At 38.5% G+C, this 24,661-nt stretch overlaps 1 protein-coding gene across 4 annotated transcripts in view; it reads left to right on the plus strand.

Annotated features, from left to right (window-relative positions):
• MACROD2 (mono-ADP ribosylhydrolase 2) overlaps window positions 1–24,661 on the plus strand; it is an 896,855-nt gene that overhangs the window by 186,206 nt on the left and 685,988 nt on the right. For all 4 annotated transcript variants that reach the window (XM_068410970.1, XM_068410960.1, XM_068410976.1 and 1 more), the window contains exon 4: window positions 6,340–6,369. In XM_068410970.1, the coding sequence (XP_068267071.1) occupies window positions 6,340–6,369 (30 nt within the window). The remainder of the gene's footprint in view (window positions 1–6,339; window positions 6,370–24,661) is intronic.

The following is a 24,661-nucleotide window of genomic DNA, read 5'->3' on the forward strand; positions in this document are numbered from 1 at the left end:
ACCATAAAATAAGACTTGGGAGACCTTCACTTCTGTTTACAAAGTTTTTTTATGGGCAGAAGAGGAGGAGATTTCTTAATACGTAGAAGCTCAAGTCTTTGAGTGTGTATCGAGAATATGATGTGCTCTTGATCCCCCGTTAAAAGCACGCAAACCCCAGAACTATTGGGCTAAACTCAGAAGCGTCTTAGGAGCCTTCAGGAGCAGAGCGGGTCAAGGCCAAGTCTTTGGCCAATGCAGGGATTGCTCCAAGGAGCTGTGGCATGAGGGCCAGGGTGCGCAGAGCAGCCAGCCCTCCACAGGGACTGTCCCACTGCCCTTGCACTCACGGTGTAGCCTTCTCTGTAAGCCTCCAGCTTGTGCATCAGCCGAAGGATTCAGTCCCAGTTTGGCTAATTGGTGTTAGTCCAGAGGGGCGAAAGCCCTTTCCAGGTATAGAGAGAAGCAACTTGTTTGCAGAAATCTTCTACACCTTTGAAAACAGTTAAGTAAATTGCTGCTACCCGTGTTACGAAGCTGTTTCTGGTACACGCTTGCATGCAGGTTATTTTCACACCCTCCATATTGAGTAAGTATCTGAAGGCTGTATTTACAGAAGGCGTATAGGTGTCTGAAGATGCTAATAGTGGTGCTCACTGAAGTGCCTAAATGTTTCAAGTTGATCTTATTTTGTAGGCTGGGTGGTTTTCTAATTTCCACTAGTCTCTGCTTTGCATCATTAGGCACTTACATAACTTTGCAAATCTGGCCCAGTCTGGTATTATAATGTTATTTTACCTCTCCTGATTGCTGTGGCTTTGTGTGCAAGGAAGTATTTTGAGTAAAGTTTAATTATAGTGGTGACTATACTGTAGTATGTTGTATATGGCTGTATTTTATTTACTATGTATACTTCGAAATTACTTCATGATCTTTAAGCCTAAAGCTTTTTACTTTAAGGCACCAAAACACATTTCCTGTTAAAAATGGTTGAATGTACAAGGTGAAGATGATAGCTCACTCTTTTTTGTTCTCTCTGCTTTCTTGAGAGAAGATCAAACAAAATGCAGTGGCAGGTAAGGATGTCTCACAAAACATGCAGAAGAAATGTAGCTTCCTGTTCCATAAATTACTAGTACTCTGCTCACTAGCTGCCTGTTATGATGTTTTATTGATGAATAAAAATGGTGTCTGAGGCAATATAATGTCTTGCATCTTACAACACTGCCAGTTATAAAGATGTCTTCTTGAATAAATTTCACAATTAGAAAGTATTGACAAAAATATTTAATCTTTTTTACATCAAAATAAGCTCAAACATCTGCTGCCAAAGTCAGACAATATCAAGTAATCTTTTAAAAGTGTATTTTTATTATACTGACAGATGCATGGCTGCATGACATAGATGTCAATTTAAGTTACTAGTGCCATTAATACTTGACAAAGACATGCTCCCAGAAGAATTTACGTTTTTATAATGTTGTCAGATGAGTATATGCCAACAAAAAGTAACCAGAGTTATTCAGCTATGTTGTTAACAAAGCTAAAAGCATGTTATCTCCAGAGACATCACAAAAATTGGTATTGGCATCATTTCTTTTTTCTAAATTTCACTGAATTGACAGCAGAAAAAAGGTAATTCCGTGTCTGCAAATGTCTGTTTAAGTAACCCATACATATATCCTTTTTCACTTTTCATACCTTTTGGCTTACAGCGCAGAAAGATTTTCAGTTTCATTTGAGGTGAACTTCTTCGGCATTCGTTTGCTTTCCACGAACTTTCAAATAATCCTACTTCTTGGCAAGGAGGCTATTGTAAAGAGAACATTGAGGAAAATGTTAAGACCTGTGCCAGAGTTTCTGGTCTGCTTATTCAGTCAAAAAAGTGTTGGAAATCTATATGACTTAATGTATTAAGGAGGCTGAGATTTAAGACATTCATGTCCAGTTCTTATTTGTCAAATATGCTGGTATATTCATTATTCGAATTTGTACACTTTAGTAACCTGAGATTTCATTGTGGGTATTCTGTAATGAGAAACTAAGCTTACTTTAAATTCTTTCCTCCCAGGTCTTTTATTTTTCTTTTCTTTTTCTCCTCTCTCCCCACAGAAGTGTTTTAAAAGGAATTTTATGTCTTAGAGGAAGAGTGGAGTTTTCTGGGTAGACCAGACCAGTGTTGATGGAGTTTGTTTAGTAGCACTGTCCTAATGCTGCTCCTCTATGTTAAAAAGAATAAAAGTCTAGTCCATTGAGGTGCTGAGTGATTTGAAATACTGAATTTCTGGTTGAATCTGGGGTTATAAACATCTCATTAAGGGCAAAATCGTTATATTCAGTGATTAGGGACTGGTTTTTCTTTTAAGAGGATTTTTTTTTAGAGCGGATTTTTTTCTCAGAGATGAGCCTGAACTTTGTAGAAACACTTTTTACTGCTAATGCTTTTGATGTATCTAATAAAAGGAAATCTAGAACTAAAGGGCTGAAAGCCATATTATTACTTCTGGATGTATTTCTGTTCGCTGTACTGAGGCAGACTGTGAGGGTGAGATCTGTCCCTCAAAAAGCAGAGTTCAAGACTCCTTTTAAAGTAGCAGCAATGAGCAGCATCTCCTGTGCTGTGATTTCTCTCATCCTGCAGCCACTATTTAAAATACACCACAGGAACTGGTCCCCAAATGTGGCTTTTTTTAAAAAAAATTATTATTATTATTGGTTTTTATTGAAGCCTATGTTACTGGTGCAGGCAAAAATATTTAAAATTAGGTGAGCTCTCACTTCTGCTGCCTTTTGCAGGCCATCACTAAGTGAGATGTTTTGAATGGGGCTTTATCAATGTGTGTTATATTTCAGTCTGACAAGGAAGTACGTAGTCTGCTGGCTGCCTGACCACTCTGTGTCATCACTCCTCTTAGTATAAATGAGTACATATTAAAATAATATTTCAAGGTTTGTAATGTGAGTGGATTTTCAGAACTAATGCCCAGGAATCTATTGTAGACTGTAGTTTGTAAGGAGGCAATTTTAAAACGGTTGGGCAGGTCGACTTGAAAGGGTAACATGTGGAATGAAATGAGGTGCAAGAAGTCTTTACCTCACATTTCTTTGGAGCCCCTCTTATGCTTATTTGTTTTGTTTTACTGTTCTTTGCCTTGGTTACTTGGTAGCAATTCAGTCTTCTTCTTTCCTCCCACTCCGAGTCTCCTATGACTTGAGAATCTTGTGCAGCTCTGGAATAGAGAAATAAGGACAACAGGTTAGTCAAGATGGATTTACTAGTTGTCTACAAGTGTTGTAACATTTGCTGCCTAAGGCTGGGCACATGCTGAGTTGCGGGGGGGAGTTGTGCGTGTACACAGTGTAGTGGTGCAGCCTGGGGGGCAATTTGGACTGCATCAAGTTTGGAGGTTGAAAGCTCCCAGGGTCCCACTGCTGGTTGCTCGTACCTACCCATAGTTGAACCTCCACAGCCAGAGCCCCTTTCAAAGTGTTTTGCAAGACTTGATCATTTGGGAGCACTGCTGGACAACATGCAGCTGTAGATTAACACTGAGGGACTGAGAAGAGAGGCCACGCTTGCTCCAACACAATATGATGTGATTACAGCTGTGGGGCTGTGCTGACCTCCTCTCTGAATCCAGGTGAAAATCCCCAGCTCTGGCTGGAGAAAAATATTTGTTAGGTGCTAAGTGATGAGTTACTTCTTTAATGGTAAGGCTTTCCCAAAGATGGAAAAAGAGGTATATTTTATTGAACTTTTCGAGTACAGTCTGAAAAATCTGAAAAGAAAAGTTCTTGCTTTTTGAGTGACACATTATCTTTCTGGAAAGGATACTGTACATATAATTCAGCCATGTTCTTTCCTGGCATCATAGGAAAATGGTTTGATTTTCCTTCTACTATGCAAGCATAATTCTTTAAAAAAAAAGTGCCTATGAATTATTACTGCAATTTCAATAGCTGTAGTAGATGCATTGCAGCCAAAATCTATTTGAACTGTTTTTTCTGTTTCTATAGAGAAGTGTGTGATGCTGACTTATAGTATATGTTATTAACAAGTTTTAGAAAGTATTGGAAAGATGAACATTGTCAGGAAAACTTAATGAGAGAAACATAATTCTCTGAGAAACCATCGAATGAGAGTTTGCAGTGGGGATGTTGGCTGGGTATCAGAAGAAACTTTTTTAGCAGTGGAAACTCTGGTTGCAGTCAGGTATAACAGGTCTTAGCTGTGTCTCTCAAGTCTCTCAAACGTTAATAACTGAAATCCTGGAATTTGACTCATTCAAGAACTAGAATGGTAATTGTAGGTGTATTCTACAGTGCCAAAAAGAATAAGCTTGAATAGCAGCCTCACGGCAGTAGACGACACTTTGTTACTTTTATTTTCTTCTGATATGAAGTATGCTGATTTTTGTCTCAGATAAACTCATTTTTCTGCAGGGAAGGTGATGTTACCTGTTGCAGGAGGCGTTTGGAAGCTGCTGCAAAAGTATATGGGGCTGTTTTTAAGTTGTGTCTTTCTTAAATAATCAATTTCAGTGAGGACAAGAGCAGATAAATATAGAAATATTGAAGTTCAGTGGCACTCTTTGCGATACCCCTGCACACATTTATTATTACTGTCATTATATCTTTTTCAAAGGCAATTTATATATGGCAATATTTGTTCCCTGCTAGCATTTATAGAGGATAGCCCAGAGGTGTTCATCTAGTATGGACGATTGATTGTGTTGTCCTCCTTTTCAATTTTCCATTTTGTGCCTGTTGCTCCAAACTTTCTGTATCTCCAAACAGGCACTTCTTTGAAAACGACTACGAATGACTTTGTTTTGAAAACAAAGATTATTTGCCCCATTTTCCTCCATCTAATCTTGCAGAGTATTAGAACCAGACTTGGATCAGAAGGATGCACGAGAACATCTCTCTAGGTCTTGGTCTCAATGATTCACTCACTCAGTGTAGGAACAACTAGTCCTAGGATGGATAACTGTCTGTATTTTGCAGTTTACTTTGATTTGATGTGGTCAGCAATGCTGGATATAAAGCTGCATATTTATTTCTTTAAAGAACGTTGCATTTTGAATAATATAGAGCTACTTCTTGAGTCACTGTAAGATGATAGTATTAATGATAAATGTTGCTTTTAAAATCAGAGATCTTGGGTATGCTACTTTGATGGAAAATGTAGCTTTTTGATGAAGACAGTTTTACTGCAGCGTCGAGGAAAGCTGGCTGCAAATGGTTGAGCTGAAAGTGGATGTTAAGTCAAGGGTGTTTGTAGAATACCTGAAAAAGAAATGAGGAAGACAAAGGTAACTGTCAGTTTTTTGTAAAAGTCTCAAGAAAGTGATGGAAAAAAACAACAGCAGGGAATTTGCTGTTATAATCCTCTATTTAGGAAGCTGAGAGAAATCATAAAAACAATAAAGTATAACAGTAGAAAGTTTGGATACTGAAAAATACCTAATTTATTCTGTGCATCTTGCCATCTACCCTTGTCCTGGAGCAGGAAATGGTTTGCTGTATAGCTTCTCCCTTTACTCATCAACAAGCAATAACAAAGACCTGTGTCCATCACTTATACTCTTGCTTTTATATTGTGTTTTATGTATATTACGATACGACAGGGATTTGTTTCCCACACATCTAAAGGGTGAATACTCAAGGCAGGTTTAGAAGCCTAGGCTGTCCTTCTGTTTTGCCTAGGCAGTGAAAGGAAAAGGTTTGGCTTGGTTCCAACTGTGCTAGCTTAATTTGAAGAACCATCTTGTATCACCATGGTCTGAAAATTGCTTTCCATAAGTGATTAACCATTGCTGGCATGAGTAGCTGGATGGTTACAGGACAGAGGCAATTAAGCATACTGAGTGAAATCCCAATTTAATTGCATACAATGGTAAAACACCCTTTTATATCAAGGGGGCCAAGGTTTCCCATCGTCATCCTCAAAGGTCCCATGTCACAAAAAACAAGGAGAGCTAATCAAAAGTTGCACCAAAGTCTATTTAAGTTTCTGTAAAATGAAAGACTTTTACTTCATTTGGTAATCATAAAGGAAGGTGGTCTATAGAATTATAAATTCAAGATTGTAATTTCATTCAAGATATTAGCTTTAATAATTATATTACCGTTTTATTTATTAACTTATACGTTCAAAGATATTGCAAAATAGTGCAAAGATAAAGACTGATTAAAATTTACATGAATGGTTGTTTTTGCAATACATGTTTTTGGATAAGTGTAGAGTAGCAAAGTTACTGAAACAATGGAAAATCTCTTGTGAAACATCTTCTGTTTTGGTTCCATCTCTATTTAGGAAGCCCAATGCTAACGATTCTCTTTTTGTTCTTCTTGCAGCTAATTCCAGCCTTCTTGGAGGTGGAGGAGGTGAGTCTTTGCTTAATGCTGTGTTTATTCTTAAAGTGTGAAATATATGCTGAACAAATGTAGTGTTTAGTTGGTTATAAAACAGTACGTGGTAAGTTCAAAAGATGGAAATGTAAAATAATTAGATGGGAAAACCCACCAAAGTCGATAATGTTTCATATCATTGAGGCAGAGTTTGTGACTGCTGCTGAATCCTGTTTCCCCTCTGGATTAGACCAAGGCTGACCTGTATATGAGGCTGACTGACACATAAAGGATTGAACTGCCTTATGTTATGCTGTGTTTAAGTATTTAGGATTTTTAATTTATTTCAAGGGAACCTTGAATGCATGTTAAATAAACAATTTTAAAAGAAATGTTAAATAATGAAAACACAGTAAAAAGTCATTTTAGTAAATTAATGAGGCTTTATCTTTGTACTTTTTTTTTTTTTTTAAATCTGGGTGGCTTACCCCATTCTTTTTTCCAGAATACTCAAGTAGATTTCAATACAAAACTTTGGTGCACGTAAGAGATGCTACCAACATGTCTACTAGTAAGACAGAGATGCTCAAGTGCATATAGTGTGTATTGTTTCCAAATATATGGATGCTGTTTTATTTTAGTAGATCGATGCTATTTTGCTTTTTGTAATACTGAAGTACCGTGGCTGTAAAAGCTTACACAAGTGTTAACAATTCAGGAAAAAAAAAAAACATGAAGAGCTTGATCTCAGTTTTCTGTGACTTCCCCTGCCTCCCAGAGGGAAGTAAAAGAGCTCAGTTCTGGAAATTTCACAGTGCAGGAGTGGTACAGGCAGCGACTAATCTTCCTTCCTGGCTGGAGTTAAAAGGACTTGATGATCAGAGCTTACATATGCAAGGGTAAAGGAAAGGGCTCTGTAAAAGAAGATCGCTGTTGCTTGTGAGGCTTGAGGATAAGTCGTCAAAGCTTTTGTTTTAACAGCCTTAAATGAAGAGGCAGCCCTTATTTCTGGACCATGAAAAGGTGCCTGACAACTGCACCTGAGCATCTAACTAAAAGTGTTCATGTTTCTCAGCTGTGTGTCTGGACAGTAAAGTACAGGGAAGCCTTACCTGGTAATCCTGTTGGATTAATCTGTTTCTTTTGATTTGAGTTAGTTGTTTGCAGTATACCAAATTTTTCTTTGTTTAAAAGATAATCCTTTAAAAGGTAATCCTTTGCTAGCTGTTCATGTTCCTGGGGAGCCGTTCACATGCCTTCTCTCCAACGCTTGCTCCCAGCTGGTAATGTCAAAAAAAAAAGAAGTATAAATCAATGCAAATGTTCAAATTCCCATCAGGTTCCCAGAGCACTGCTGCTGCTGAAAGGATTTGGCTATTGACTTTCCGTGGTATTTATTCAGCTGGACTGTACTTCAAAAGTTGATGTCGTTCAGCGTGGCACTAGATAACGTGTCTCTCCCTCTGCGGCAGATGGGATGAGCCTGCACTGTGGGTCAGGTCGGGATTTCCCCTGTATTTTATGCGTTACAAGCAAGGGAGTTTCAATCAAGTTAATTTATTGGCAATTAAAAATGTCCCACCCCCACCCTTCCCAGTTTCCTGACTCCTCAGGGTGGGCTGAGGTGATGGCCGCACTCACCAGGCTGGGTCAGAGTGATGCTGCACCTTCTCTTCTGCATCTCCCCTCTCTTCCTCCTGCCCTGCCATCATTTTGGGCTTTTACCACCATTTCTTAAATAAGCTTCCTCAGCGGTCTCAGGAGGCTCCTGGGGCAGGTTGAGTTTTGGCGTGTGGTGGGTCCCTTGGGGAACCGGCTGCGGGCGGCGCAGGGCAGCCCTGATGTCCTCCCACAGCGCGGAGGGCTCTCTGCAGCCCCCCGGGCCAACACCCCGCGAAACACAATCCCAGATCCTGTAATCTCCGACGGAAGGATAACAACGTAGCCCCTTGCTTGCAATGAAGGTAAAATACCAAATTTGAGGATTTTATGGCTTAGAGTTTGACTGGTAATGGTTGAAGGGCGGCGTTTGTGCTCTGCAGGTGCTGTGAGCTGCCCTCAGGTAGGGTGGCCGACTCGCCCTCAGAGTGCACTCACTTAGGTTTTCCAAGTCTTTTGAGGAAAAATTCTGAGAATTTTTCTCCCAAAGTATTCCCAAGTTTGGGCAGCCGCCATGGGGTGTCTGTGGCTCCGTCCTTGGGTGCATGCGTTGTCTGTGACCTTGCAGAGGAGGGATGGGTGCATGGGGCCTGCAGGCTGGAGCTCGCTCAGGGGAGCACAAGATGGCGGCACCCCTGGCTGGCCCACCGGCCTGCTGCAGGCACGGGAAGCCCGGAGCCCCTTGGAAAAATAACTCTTGGAAAAATGACGTGTTACTGGCGACGTGCCTTTCTTTGTAGAAGGGATCATTTCATTTCCAGCTGAATGGGTTTGGATTTTAAATTCTGGATATATTTTTCCCTTTTTCCAGAAGGAAGTGGCGGCAGCACTCCGCGTGAAATATTGCTAGTGAATTATTAAAACACTATTATATATGTAAACACCAAAGCCGCCTTTTGATTGTAGATGCTGAATATTTGTGATAATGTATAGTACCAGCGTAGTTTCTCCAATAATGGGATATAATTCAGTAACGCTCGTTAATTTAATCTCTCTGTCACTGCTGGGGGTATGAATAGGTATCTTAGTTTTACAGAAAATGAAAACCAGAAATTTCTGCTTGTCCAAGCTTGTGCAACAGATTTTGTGATTTTGAGCTGCTTTTGAGCTGTTCTATGTTTGAAATCTTTTCAGAATTGAACAGAAGTTAGTTGGAAATAGTTAATTTAGACACCCTGGTCTAATGGTTGTGAATTACTCAGTATGTATGTTGTTAAAGCCATCTTCTGGAGGAGAACTGTTGACAAACCCAATAGGCGATGTCGGTAAACATAGCGCACTTGGTTGTAAGTTCAGGTGCTGGTGGGTTTCGGTGGCTGCTTATCATCCCTGCATCACCTCAGAGCCACATCAGGGCATCCGTGTGCTTTGATTTCCCCGAGCCGGAGTAATGATTTATTCTTGCATTCCCCATTTAAATGCTGTCTATTCATTTTCATGACCATTTGGAATGAAGAGATAAAAGCACAAAAGATACTAGAAACAATTTTTCACAGAACTGTTTAATCATAAAATCGAGAAACCCACAATAGAGTCTTAGAAGAATCTTTAGTTAAATATAGATGTCGAAGGTTTCTTTGACGTTTCAAATAACTCTGAAGTTCCCAGGATTTCATTATGAGTTTGGTGAGTGAGCCTTTTTTCTTTTTTAATTCTTTACTGTTTTTAATAATTGATTTTTAATTAGGAGGCATATTTCGCTTTCAGGTCTAGATTTATCACATATTCAGCATCTCACTGCTCCGATTAACTTGCACAGAGCATTATGTCTTATTGGTATTATCATCATGTATTATTTGTCCCATTATGTTCTAACAGTGTAAAGGTGAAAATTATTAAGAAAATTACCTGCATTTGGAGGGAGTGAGGAAAAAAACATTTCATATTTTGAGAAAAAGTGACCCCTTTTAAAAATGTATCATGAAGTTTTGGCTGTGGAGAAATCAAAATGCCCTATTTTGTATGGCAATTTTTTTCTTTACGTACTTTTACAGCTGTGTCAAGGAATGAAAGTATGTGATTTCAATCACTTTGTTAAAGCAGAGTGAGCAAGAGCTGAGATTTCTCCTCCTCCTTACACTTTTCGATAGTTCGTGGGGTTTTGGGGGTTTCGTGCCCCACTGTCCCCACCTTGTTTTCAGTTATTTTCCTTGGGGTTCATTTTTCCTTTACTTCATTTGCTGACTGTAACAAGTTCTTGTTACATGCTGATTTCTGGATTGGCTTGCTTTCTTTGACCTTAAATTAAGGGTATATTTAAAATAGTGAGCTAGGGATTTTTTTTTTTGCTCATAAGATTTTGTTGCCCCTGCTAGAGTTGGGGAAGGAGACATAGTTTAGTGCATCCTGTTATGAACATCACTTTTGTCAGCTCTGTACTTGAAAATGGTAATTTTGTCTTTAAAAACTCTGAGAGGAGACAGGTTATATTCGCAGGCTTTTGGAAGCGTTGTTTGGACCCAGTTTAAGTTGGTTGCCCCAAAAGATCTGTCTGCTTTTCTGTTTTTTCTCCATCTCTCTCTTTTTTGGCCAGTATAACTGTGTCTTTTCTAGGGCTTTTGCTGGCATGGAAAAAATTAATTCCTATATAGCCATAAGTATGTTAGCATATCTTAAATGTAGACCAGACCTACCTCTCCAGTCTGCCAAGATACGGTTTGTAGGCTTGTCATTTTCAGCAAATGTTACGGCATGAGGAACTTGTATTGTGTTCATGATCACAGCAGGGAACTGGGTTTCTCTGTATGTTATGGGGTAGGCTCCATTTTGAAAGTGGGATTTGCTTGCCGCCTTTGTTCGCCTTTAGCTCTGTGTTAGATTATGATAGTGGCAAAAAAAAAGTGTTGTCTCCCGCTAGAAAGAAATTACCACAGGCTGTCTTCTATCCTGGAAAACGGGTTTATCAGGAGGGAAATGAGCTACTCAATGGCTGGAGTCTTTTGCTGAGCCTGAGCGCAAAATGACATGATGGAGGAGATGGACTTTGTGCGAGGGTCAGTATGTCACTCTAAAATGCGAGCACCTGTGCTCACCTACGTGCATCTAGTGCCACATCAGCCCAACGGGATCTCCGAGATAACAGACATGGATCTGGCAGGTAGGACACAGGGCTGGGTGGGCGTTTGCACCTCTCCAGAATGACAGCTGAGGGTCAGATATGTCACTTTGTCTGGGACAGCTGAAATACCGCTAGGTACGAGTGTGTGAGCATTTGGGTTGTATCACGGATCCAAATTGATCGTGGCGTTGTCTTCAAACATGGGTACAGCAGGTGTGTGGCAAAACCATCACGGCTGCTGCTAGTGCTATAGAAATAGAGGATAAAGGCTGGTAGGGTGCTGCCACAAAGTCACCAGCATTTGCCAGCCACCCTATTTGTCAATTAATTGCAGACTAATGGGTTCAGAAAGCCAGTGATTACCCGGTCAGTAGTGGCAGGAGGGAACAGCTGACATAAATCTCTTTTCTTAGCATCCCTCCCCTTGGCCAGGGATAAAGTTTTGTTCTCATGGCTGTGACTTACATACGCTACTAACCATTTCCAGCCTCCTGATAGTTAAATCTCTACCAAAAAAAGGAGGTGTTTCACTGTCTGAATAGTAACTTGACATGGACTTACATGGCAAATGAATATTCACGATCTTGAGAAGTGAAAGTTATACAAGAGAAAATTGGAGGCAGGAAGGAGACAACTTGCAAAGCACCCCATAAGATTGTAAAAGGAGAATGCTTTAAGTGTTAGACTGGCTTGATGCTAGCCCATTCAAGATGTATAACAGGAAGAAGACAAGCCTGTTTTATCCTGAACCAGGATGAGATGCTCTCTGTTTTGGATTTCACAGGGCTTGGGCTTGATATTTACATAATTTAAATACAAGTGAAGCAAGGGTTTAAATCTGAAGTTCAAATTTGTGCATGACGTGCGCGTAACATGAATGCATCCCTGGAGAGGAGAAGAAAGAGTTTGGGAAAGGAGCACTGACAGGATTCTTTCATCAAGAAAATAAGCATTATTATTTTGTATTTTTTTTTTTTTTTAATGTCAGTCTGTTGGCATTTTCTTGTATCATGTCAAATGCGTTTGTCAGATTGGGGTGTGCTTGTAACAAATGGCTTTGTGGAACAAATGTGCTTCATCTGGGATTTCAACTATCTTCAAAAGCTTTCAGTTACTTTGTACACTGCGTCATCATATCGTAGGTATTTAGATAATAGCTATGAAGGTACAAAGATTTTCCTAGTGAATAATGATCATGTAGAAGAACTGATAATTTAAGGTAAATGGCCGTTTGCCTTTGTTGCTAATTAATCCCTTTCTGCTAGAAGATTGCTGCTGCAATTCTGTAGGGTTGTTAAAGTGTTTTATCTCTTTTTACTATTTGCATGCTGTTCTGTTTCATCTCTGTAAATAGAGTGGGTTTGAGAGGGCTGTATCCACCAGTTCCCCCACTGTGACAGTACATCAGCCAATTAAAATTGTAATATTTATACTTTTATGTATTTCTTGCTGTAAAGCTGTTATACTAGTTCCATTGGTAGCCCAGTAGCTCAGGGTAGACTGTAACCCTTTCAAGGGGGTTGGTTCAGCCCAAAATCTTGTTATTATTTATGAGCTCTTTGTTGGATCAGATCAAAGCAAATAGATTTCTCTGTAATTTAACTGCTTTTATAGAATTTATTCAAACTTCCTATGTAAGCCAAGTCTTTGTTTACAGGTCAGTTATTCTTGAAAGGTTTGTTTTTCTTTCTTCAATCTGTGTATGTATGTTTGCTTTTTTTTTGCCTTCTGTTATTGCAAAGGATATTTCCATGTGAGTTTCAGTTCAGCTTTAATTAAAATTAGTGGATTTTCTCATTTTATAGTGCATTTAGAGATATAGTGATGATAGCTCTATAAATAAATAAGCATAGTTTATTTCAAATGACCCTTAACCCAAACTGCCATGACTGTATTTAAATGTGTGCTCTTTTTTATAGAGTTTCTTTTTGCTGTTGTTTAAATGTGATCTATTTTGCTGTTTGGCTAGATAGGGTGCTAGCTTCCTTTCTCCAGTCATTTTATACATTCTTATGGGTAATAATAATAAACAGAAAGTCTCTGGATTGATTTTAAGTATTTCTTAGATTTTGCCTAATTGTATTCTGTTAATTACACTTTCCCAGCAGTAACTTAAAAAAAAAATAAATTATGTTTTGCTGTTTACAGGAACTGATACAGGTATATGATCAGGTGTTAAGTTTCAGATGTGTACATATACTTGTTAATGCACACAAATTACTTTCCATAACAATTTAAAAATACATGTTCAGCCTGTGATCCTTTAAAGTGGTTCTCCTATTCCAGCCACTGGTATAGGAACATGACTTTACATTTCTGTCATGAAAATAATCTAAAATTTAGTGTGTCCCGGCATACTTACTCAGTGCTGTCCTCAGCCTTTTAATATTGCCGCTGTGTTGACCTAATTAGGCATTAGAAGGTGATGTTTTATTTTTCACTCATCAGTTACTGAATGCTGAGTCCACAACGCTCTGAGCTCCCACTTAGTTGTGAGGCCTTTTTCTTACTCAGATAGACTGTCACACTGACTCTCCTCATTTTGTTATGATGTAATTACAGTGTTTTGTACCCACAACTAAAAAACATACAGTTTCTGCCATATATATATGACTTTCATATATACATACTTATATATATGCATGCCACTGTATATTTGTGACTGAATCTTGCAGTCTTTTCAGAAAGCCAGACTTAATGTGTGTGTGTGCACACATGCACATGTGTATAAACAAATAAAAATATGGCATTAATTTTGTTAGACTGGGAAAGACCTTTAGTTCATGGTCACTGAAAATTTAAGGTGCTCTTGATAAACCCAAGCCGAAAAGGGAGGCAGGTATATAAGGAATGTATTTCTTTCTCTTTTCATTTTTGTTTCTTGTTACGGGACAGAGCTGCAAATCAGGATGAGAGGTCACAAACCTTCCATAATCCACAGATATCACATGATGTATAAAGCAGTTCATGGTATGTTTGTTACGTGAATTGGATCTATGCTCTAAAAATGTTAAACCCTTTTTCCACATATAGACAAATAAGTATATATGTCTCACATGTATGTCTTGTATGCAGAAAATACAATTGTTTTTTCATTTACCAAGGTGCTGCTCAGACTTCTTAGGATACTTCTGTTGAGACTCTCCCTCTGTAGTTGGAGGTGAAGAGCACAGCTCCCAGGGTGAAAATAGTCTGGGAGTGCAGGAAGCGACGTGGGTGGCTGTGTGCTACAATGAGAGTATAGTGAGTCAGGCATTCGAGTATATGTATGTGTCAGTCTACAGAAGACAGTTTTTAAAATTAAGCATTTGGTTGGTTTCCTTAAAGAAAACTCTGTAGATCGGGATACCTGTCAAAGCTGTTCAGTTTCATGCCTAACAATCCTGACAGTGTCCCTTTTGCTGAGGTAAGAATGAAGCGAGCGCTGCAGTGAAGACATGTTTTATTAGGCTCAAACAAGGGGGGTGGTGGTTTTAAACCTGTTTTTCAGATTTAAGGTCTACAGCCATTTTCCTGGTCCTGTAACGGAAGCCCTGGCTATTCAGTAGGAGGAAAATGTGAAATGCAATTTAAAACATTTAAAAAACACATTTATTTATTTATTTTTACAGCTGATATTAAAAGAAGTAGAATAAATGAAATAAAGGAGTGATGGAGGTACTTGACTTGTAGACATAGAGGCACTTTTGAATATTAGACCGTTTACTCGCGCTTTCACATTGGTTTGCCTAAATACAAAACAAAGACCTTAATCAGTAGAGAGTTCCTTATAAACCCCAAGCTCATTACTTTCCACATCAGATGTATATAAATGATACATGTGTGAGCAGCAAGGCATGGAAAAATGGCAACAACTATTTGTTGTTCCTGTTGGTTATTGTTTTTAAAATGTGTGCGTGTCCAATAAAATGAAGATACGGGCATTGGGTGTCACTAGCACCTCTCCAGAAGGAGGGAGAAGATAGCTCTATGTTTGCTGATGTACTCGGCATGAAAACTCGCATTCCCCAAAGGTCAGAGATTGGAGGTTGTCATCATCATTAATGCCCCACCTCCTGTAATGGAAAGAATTTACAATAGTTTCTTCTTGTTGTTTCTAATGAAAGCAATTACTTCATAGTCACTATATTTTCAAAGACAATCTTGAATAAAACTTAGAATTACACCATAAAGGCAAGCGAAAACCAAGTAGCGAAATTACTGATATTCCAGAAAGAGTTTATAACTTTCTTCTTGCTGCACAGAATGAAGGATTATGAAATCAGGTCTACATTCACCTCTCACCTTCTATTTCAAATTTTCTGCTCTTTCCACAGAGCTTCACTACTCATTTATGAGTTGCTCTTTGCTGATCACATTTTTCCAAAGTTCCTCTTCTCTGTGCAAAACACTTACAGATTATAACATGCAGCTTTTCAAAAGCCAAGAAAAACTCCAGCAGAGCAGCTGGCAAGATGGTTGAGCCGTGGAAAGATCTGTCCTCCTTTGTTTTCTGCGTGCCTATCCTTGCAGTTCCTCTGCCTTCCAGTTTTGGGAACCCTCTATCAAACAGGCAGTATAAAGGGGAATGAACTTTGGCATAATAAAAAAAAAAAATGTGGTGATTGCTAATGAAGGATTAAACTCTCATATAGATGTGCAACTTATTTTTAAGAGACATTAGTCGAAAACCTGCAAGTACAAGTCTGTCTCTGCAGTTGCTCACCTTTAAAACTGATAAAATTGGATGGTAACACAGCTTCCAGTTGCTAATTTTCATTCTCATGCTGTATGGCAAGCTACAAAGTGGACTGCTCCTGTGTTTTGAGAAACAAATAAAGTTCTCCCCCCACCCCGCCCACACACACACTTTCTAGGGCTTCAAGTTCAGCCTGAATCACTTTGCAGATTCAATTCAGAATTTATTTTTAAAATCAGTTGTAGTGGGGGAACAGTAGACCGAGGTGTGAAGTAAACCAAGGTCAGGAACTGCTGAAGGTGGCTTTACTATGAAAGAAAACACATGATGAACCTCATCCATCTGAGCATTATTATCACAGAACCTAAATGCTCCACAGACCTTTGGTCCATTTATCCTAATTGCTCTGTAAACAGAAAAGTAATGTTTTCTCCATTTTACAGTTGGGAAAATGAGACAAGGAAACCGTATGTTTTGCAAAAGGTCCAAATAGAAAAGAGCAAAAACCAGCTCTCTGAAGGCAAAGCGTAACTCACTGGGGTTTCATAATGCCTAGATTGGTTTTGCAAATAGGAATTTTAATTCCTATTTGGAAGGAAAAGGAATTTTAATTTTAGTACCAGTTTCATGGGTAGGAACAGGATGATACTTGGAAAAAGAGGAAACATACTCTACTGAGAGCAACTTTCTGACAATTAGACCTTAATTGGTTATACAGCAAATTCTCTAAAGGAATGGTAGAAAGACCACCAGCTGGAAATAGGTTACTGCTAGATAACCAGTTTTACACTAATGGAGATAAAGTTTGACTATAGGAAAAATGTGACATATTTGAGGCTACCACCATTAGTAATTCTAAATAAACAGCAATTCACTGTACTTATTTGGGGCTTTTCTATATTAAGTTACAGAAGGGCTGTTTACTTTTATTTTGAATTTGTATAATATTTATAATAAAGCATTTAAAAATCTTTTGGATGACAAAAAGAGTCTTCCGGATTAAGAAAGTATCTTAATTTTGTTATCTACCAAATCTAGCCTCTTCCAACAGCAGAATTTCAATGATTCTCCCATTCAAAATGCTACCTTATAATTATGTGTAAAATAGTTGGGTTTTTTTCTTTACAAAGTTGCCTTTTTCCTCGTTCTTATGTAAATGCCTTGTAATGTGTAGGGTTTATCATTGAAGTTTCTTTTAAAGTTAATTTATCTTTTTAAAATTCAAAATCATCTTTGTGCCATTTGGACTGACAGATCTGTAGTGTTGTAGTTTTGGCTACATACACAGTAGCAAAGAACAAAATATTTTTTGTCACACTTCTACTGTTACAGTTCAGTCTGTTCCTTTTACATTGTCAACTTGTTTCTCTGGGCTTCATAGAGGCATCTGTTTTAATTTTTATTGGGCAGGGCTGCAACTTAGCAAACTCATGTAAGCTTCACAAATCATTCACAAATGTGGATGATTAAATCAATTATGTCTTGGCTGAGTGATCTATGAGTGTATTATACACACACAATGTTAAAAGAATGTTATTAAGGTGCAAACCCAAGTACTTAAAGTTAGGAAGTGCCAAAATTAAAGTTGCCTGCAGGCTCGCAGTCTCTATGCATATATGTATTATGATATTGCCTCTAACTGTACAATTGCACTGTTTTTCCAGCTGGAACCTCATCTCAATCATCCTCTTTGTTCAAAGCATAACCCATGTTTTACTTTTTGTGTACTTAGACTCTGGTCTGCAAACCAGTATTTGTTATGGTACTTACCAGTTTGGTATACGATTTCATAAGTAAATTAAAGATTTCATAGGTAATAAATTTGTCTTCCCCAAAACAATGGTGTTATCTTTACCAAAAGAAAAAAAAAAAAAAGAAAAGCAGAGATTAAGGTCAGAATTCTGATTTTAAGGCCCAAGCTATGCAACATGGGATTAATTTCTGTAAAGTAATGGAAGTCCTTGAATCTCAAAAAGTAGGTTTGATAAATTCCAAGCAATTCTGCAAACTGGAACTTGTACATCAACTCAGGATGTAATGCAACATCATAAATCATCAGACTGATATTCACCTTGAGATTCCCACCACCTTCTCTACTTCTTGTTCACAGTCCCACTACCTGCATTTTACAGTTTACTGCTCCCTTCATCACATTCGTTCAGAACTCTGTTGTGCTAAATTTACATATTAAAGAGGGCTTGGTTTTAGGGAGGGTTTTTTACTTAGACAATTTCAGACTGTGGTCTTAAAAAAGTTTGCTTTGACATGATTAAGGAGCATAGAGCTGATAGAGGAGTGATGGGTGTGGAAACAAGTGAGAAGGGGAAGAGATCAATGATAACTTCATCTGCTGCTGGGCACGTTGTAATGTGAGACCCTGTTCTCAAACATTTGGGGTGGGGGGAGTGAGTGTCCCCTTCCTAACTGCCTACCTTAATGTTCACTTCTAAAAATTAGCCTCTGTGTCTAGCCAGTCACGGTTTCCTCTCTGCTCCTGGCTCACTGGCTGATTTCTTCACTGGGAAATGGTTCCGTTTTAGTCCCAGGCCAACTTCCCAGATCCTCCCTCTTTGAATTTGCGTGCCTGTGCCCTTTCATTGCCAGTGTCACTCTTACGCCATATGTTGATCACAGCTTTAGTCACCGGTCCCTCTCATCTTGAATCCTGCCATCCACCCTTAAATGCAGGTAGTGCCCCTTCTCCTTCCTTTCACCAGTCTGTACTGGGATGAAGGGAACAGTGTTCTGACCAGGCAGTAATTTGTCGAGCCAAATGAATTCATTACTCAAGCAAATGAAAGACAACTGCCAATTTCAGAGTTGCTCTAAGTGAAGAAAAAGTTTATGAAAGCCTACAATTACGGTTGTCATCTTTGTTTATTTTTTAATCACAATTCTGATTTAAAATGGTTAGCCCAACCTAGCTGTACCACGGTGGTCACCCCGTCTGCCGTTCCGTGCTCTTAGGAATGAAGGCAGTATTGTTGGTGTAAAGGGATCAAACCCCTGGTGTTAGTACTTTCTTTGTATTTCTTCACCCTTGATGATTCGGCAATGATTTCTCCACGGGGATTATTTGTTCAAGGGTGGGGTCTCTGTTCAATCTAGATATAACCCAGCTGCGGTGGAATTTAGCCTTTTCTCTGGGCTTACAAGCAATTAGTGCTTCAGCCAGGCCTGCCTGCCCTCCCAGAGAACAAAAGATTCACCAGAAAACTTGTCCCTTGAAATGACAGCTGGATAAAAAATCGGCAGATTTAGCAGACAATTACTTCGAGTCACTTTTTATGGAAAAGTAGCATGACCTCACCATGGACCGAGATGGAGACCTCTTATACGTATAAATTTATATGTAGGTAACTAGTGGAAAGGGTGTCAAAAAAAATGAATATTCTTAATAACACCAGGTGCAGATAACAGTCATGTGTGAGTCTTGAAGGAAATTTGCTCTGATGACAGGTCAGTTTTTCATCAGGAGCTGGAAAATTGCAAACATATGATTATTCAAATAAGATGATATCTGCAAATAGGATATACTAAGCAAACACTGTGAAGTTCATATGCGATATTATTATCATCTTCTCCCTTGAGAGTTGATTCAGCAGGAGCAGTTGAATTTTTTTAAACATAAAGAATGTGGATGTTTAGAGGAAATTGTTTCAGGATAAAGGCAAAAAAGTACCAATGCACATCAAATATTAAATAAGATTCTCTCTTTTTCAAAATTAATTCCCAAATTTGATGCTATAAAATTTTAACAGTTGTGGGAGAGCTCCCAGAAGACCCTTCATTATATCTCATTATTATAGCATATGTGAGGCCATAGTACCCTTGGTTGCCATAGTTCCTTATTTAATCAAGAAAAAAATGTTTCATAGCTGCACAGCTGGATAACCTTCTGTATCTATAGTTTTCTCAAGAAAGTCGTATCTATGCTCCATACTATCTTAATATGAATTTTGCTTCAAAAATTCGTAAACCAGACTACTTTTTTTTTATTTCCTGAATACGTGGCAAAGGTTTAAGGTCAGACCACAATTTTGCCTTATGCTTTTCTGGGTTTTCTTAATAAAGGGAAGGTTTTTTTCCTTTTGCAAGGCCAAATGTGATTGCAGGCTTGTAGTATTGCAGCACAAGGAAGGCAGAGAGTCCATGCTGGTGGGTGTGACAGGTTTGCCATCGAGCATATGGGTGTATGTTTTTTAAAAACAACCTGAATTCTGAATTATGTGTTTTTCTTTAATTTATGTTATTTAAAACCTAATACTTCTTACTGAACAAGTTGTATCAGGTCTCCTCTGGAACTGCTATCAAACAGCAGTTTAAATATTACTTAGCTTTAGGTGCTAACTTTAGTTAAATATCTGCCCTGCCAGGGGAGACACTGTGAGGAAGGCTTGTTTAGCTTTACAATGCCAGTGGTAATGTTTAAATAACTTTGCAGGCATAAAATATCGAAGAAGGCTGCTGCAGTCTCTAGGAGCTTCTTAGAGCGAATTAATGCCTTAATACTCAGGGAATATTTACAGTGTAATAATTGAGGAAAGTTGATTAAATATACAAAGCATTTAAATACCCATTTTAAGCTCACATTAATTCCTGGCAAGCTAAAATATCTTGGCATTTAGAGAATTACAAACTTCTAGCAATGAGTTTGGGCCTTAGAGCAGCGTGCCCACTTCATGTGAAATAGAACGTTTGGCTTCACAAGGCTATGACATACGTGGCTGTATTAAGTCATACTGAGTCTGATCTCTCGTGGTGGTGGGATGTGAAGATTTGCCAGTACCGTTCCCCCTAACTAAGATGGTAGAAGACAACTGGAAAAGTTCTTGTTTTATTATAACCACGGGGATCGTTTCTTTCCCTCATGTGACTCTGCATACAGACATCAAAGCTGCTGATCTTTCGCACGTCTGGGTAAGAGCATCCCGACTATTTTAAAAGATTCTTTATATAATCAGAGGAAAGTAAGGCTGGGTCAGACAGTATCACTTCTGCTTAGGTCACTCCTGGTAGATACTTGTCAAACTCTTCCTTGTGTTCTTGCTTGTGACTCTGCAACTTCTCCAAGCACTTTCCAGTGCATCACTATCTATACCATTATGCCATTGAAACATTTTTCCCTGGAATCTTAATTGTTTTTAAGCCTGAAATTAAAGGATTCCTGTTGCGTTAGGGGGGAAGAAAATGCTGCCATGTCATTCACAATGTCTCATCTGTGAGAAAAGCAGGTGCCTGTGAAGCAGCCCACAAGGCTAGTGATGAAGGATGAGGACACATAAGAAATTTGTAGACTCCTTAGTTTGTTCCAGGCTGCCCAACCTGGTTTTGCTTTTGTAGTGCAAAATGTCTGTAAACGAAAGTACTCTTTCCGAATTTCTGGAGAGAGAGACAAGATGACAGCAGTACTCCTGCCTGCTCCTTTGTGAGTAAATCTTCCCTGGATGCAGTTGCCCTGAAATTACAAAAGGGTGCAGATGGCTGTCTCCTCCTCATCTGTGGGAATAAATCAGACATGAGAGTCGTAGGCTTGGCAGTTAAGCATTTCCATTTGTAGAACACTGACATACTAATGACGGTAATTTTGCATTTGTTACTACATGCCTAATCTAATTAAGTTTTTCTTAGGGTACAATTGTTGTTTTCTGTATTTAATTATGTACGCACCAGGTGCAAATGTTAACAGTAGCTGAATTCAGAAGGAAACCTTTTATCTTTGTGTTATGCAAGACCTCTTTTCTGTATCTTTAATATTGCAGTTAAAAAAATGCATACAGTATTTGGTTGTTCCAAGGACTTATATTGACATTTCTGATTGATATACATAGGAAACGCTAATGAGGACTAAAAGTTTACATTACTCTTAGTTTAAATGTGTTTAAAACTCTTTATGAGCTCTACATTTTTGGTTTCAGGTGTTGCAATAGTTCAGACTCCTTTTCCCAGCTATACTGCTGATTTTGAGCGTTGGCAGACTTCCCACACTCCATGACAGACCTGCCCCTGTCTGTTTGAAAAGGTCTGAACTACGTAGGGGTCTGTTGTCTGAATCTGAATTTCGTGGAGCACTGGTAAAACTGCTTCTGTGACTGCCAGCCTGGCTGTGAACTTTTTGCCACCATTTCATCAATGCTTGTTCAAACATTGAAAGAGAGTTTTCAGTAGAATTTGTTCCCTGGAATAATAAACTCAAGTATTATTTTTAAAGCTCAAGGACTTGAGCTTTTAAATGATGTAAAAGACTGCTTGGAGGCAAGTGACTCTCAAAAGATTTTGGAATTATAACATTAATTTCTAAATAAAGTGAACTGGAATTTCAGTACAGTTTCCCACCTGTATATTTGTAATTGTTTTAATCTATTAAGTAAAAATAAGTAAAGCTTCTATTTTCTAGTTTCTAGTCATTCATTAGTAATCTGTATTTACATAAATTTGGCATTAAGTATAATAGAAAAATTAGATAAATGATGGATGGATGCATGTTTGTTCTAAAGCAAAAGACACCCATAAAACATTCCCATTACTAATGAATGAAAATTGTCTATAGCAGCATTTTTCAGCCTTTTCTAATTTGTGAATTATTATACATTTTATAGGAGAAGTACGGCCTGTATGTGCTGTGAGTTTAAGCCTGCTGCCAGCATGCCGCCTTCTCTTAGTTACCTTCCGTGGATTCCTTCAAAGTAGGATTTTAAGCCCCCCATGGACCACAAGTCAGTTACTAGTGACCTGAAATACGCTACCTTTCATTTAAGGATCTCCAATAACTCCTGTGCTTAATGATCACTTTTCATTGGGCTGTGAGGTATGGTCGTACGGTTGAATGTTGAACCATTTTCAGTATAGAAACATAAATGTTCACATTTATCCTGGTGTAAGATTGACAGCATCCGTGGTGTTTATTCGAGATCCAGGTAAACAAAGAAGCTGTGTCTGATAGGTGTTTTGAATTCAGCTTTCCAGTGTTTTTAATAGTAGCGATTTCCCCCATCCCTGCCATTGTTCCTAGAGACCTCTGTTATTTCAAGTTCGGTTTGTTTCTCACCCTTCAAGCTTTTAATTTAGACTCCACTCCATTGATGGTTTATCACAAAATTTGTTCAGAGGCTTCCATTTTTTAAGGTAGCCTTTTAACTGCTACTGATTATGCATTGCATCAAAGAAAAGTGGTTGAAAACTTTAAAACTACAAATAAAATATACATCAATGGGTTACAGTAATGAATGCTAACACACTGATTCTTCAGAAAGAGCCCTTTAGGGATAGAAGACCAAGTTTCAGGTGATGTAAAAAATAGTAAACTTGACTTCTGAGAACAGCTTGCTGGAGTTAGTGGTCAGGCTTTACTAAAAATGAATTTTTAATAGATTAAAATAGGTGCATTTAGTATTAGTTCATAAAAGTCTTCAAATTAGTACCAGGATTAGTTCTTTCTGGCAATGAGGCCCGCACACTGATGGGAATAATAACTTGTCACTTAGTTCCTAAACTTTTTTGCTTTTGGGTTCATTTTTCCATTATTCCTGTTCCAGGTGTTGTTTTTTTTTCCCCAGAAGTACAATGATTTCTTTGGGTGATAATACACAGGCTGTGATATTTTAGAGGTTGGTATCTGTTTCCATGTAGGGATGCTTGGAAAAAAAGAAAATAAGACTATCTTGCAAAAAAATATGCTGGCCTCATTAGGTGCAAAAGTGTCTCAAATGGCCCTTTAGCAACACTTTGGCTTCTCCAGCTTCTCAGCATGAAAACATGTCTAAGTAAGTTATATTATTTCAGGACAGTGAACAGCTTGCTTCAGATCCAGCAACTGTGTTTATTCTTTGCTTTTGGTTTTTCTCCCAAATGAAGAATGTCACTCTGCATTGTTTACACTTACATCTCAAAACAATTAAGCTAAAACAGCTTCATAAGATTTAGAGCTGGCTTTGTCTCGGGGAAAGCTTTACAGTCAGTTTCCAGAGTCATGCAGTAAATAGACTTATTTTTGTTTTTTCAAGCTGGTGCGATTGCATATGTGTTCATCGTTCTGAAGAGGTTTGAATGCTGTTGATTTTGAGTTGTGCATATTGGCAAGGAAATTTACCCATAATTTCTGTATAGTGCTTTAATTATCTTTATGAGAAGAACAACTAACTGATTTATTATACCTTTGGGGATATATTTTATTATATCCTTGGGGATCTCACTGAAACACCTTTTTCGTGAAGAAGTGGAGTAGAAAACAGTAAAAGCTTGCTTGCCTTTTGACCTGGTTTTGCAGGGATAACATTTATAGAATCATTTTTCTGTTCCATTTTGTTTTGGTTTGTGGCCAGCCATGGTGATCAAGGCCATCAGCAGTGAAAGCCAAGGCAGCTGAGCCAGGCTGGCCCCCAGGTGTGTTCTATAGCATTAACATCAGGTTCCCTATAAATGGGAAAGCTTGCCGGGGATGGGGGGCTTTTTGCTCTGCTCTTCTCTCCCTATTTGTCCTGTCTTCTCTCCTCAACATTTACTATCCCTGGAGGGACTTGCCACCACTCTATGAGCTAAGTATATTTTTGTGTCTTTTGTATTAGTATCGATATTGGTTTCCTTATTTTATTAAATCTGTTTAAGTTTCAATCCGCGAGTCTCCCTCCTTTTCCCAATTCCCTTTCTCCGTTGTGGAGGGGTCTTGGGTGATAGAACAACTGGTTATTGTTTAGCCCTGGGTGCAGGCTAAAAGGAGACACCTTTTATTACAGGATCAGGTAGAAACAAAATACAGAGACTTTACTCCTTTTATTTTTCTGTGTCCTTGCCCATCTGTGAAATACATGAAGAACTTTTACAGTCTGAACTGAACTTGATTTATAACATAATTGTATTGTTCTAGTGCTTAGTCACAGAAATATTACAATATGTAGGGAACTTTAAACAGAGTAGTGTTGCTAAGGTTTAAGGGA

The sequence above is a fragment of the Nyctibius grandis genome, chromosome 1, assembly GCF_013368605.1.
Source record: "Nyctibius grandis isolate bNycGra1 chromosome 1, bNycGra1.pri, whole genome shotgun sequence".
NCBI classification, from domain to species: Eukaryota; Metazoa; Chordata; class Aves; order Nyctibiiformes; family Nyctibiidae; genus Nyctibius; species Nyctibius grandis.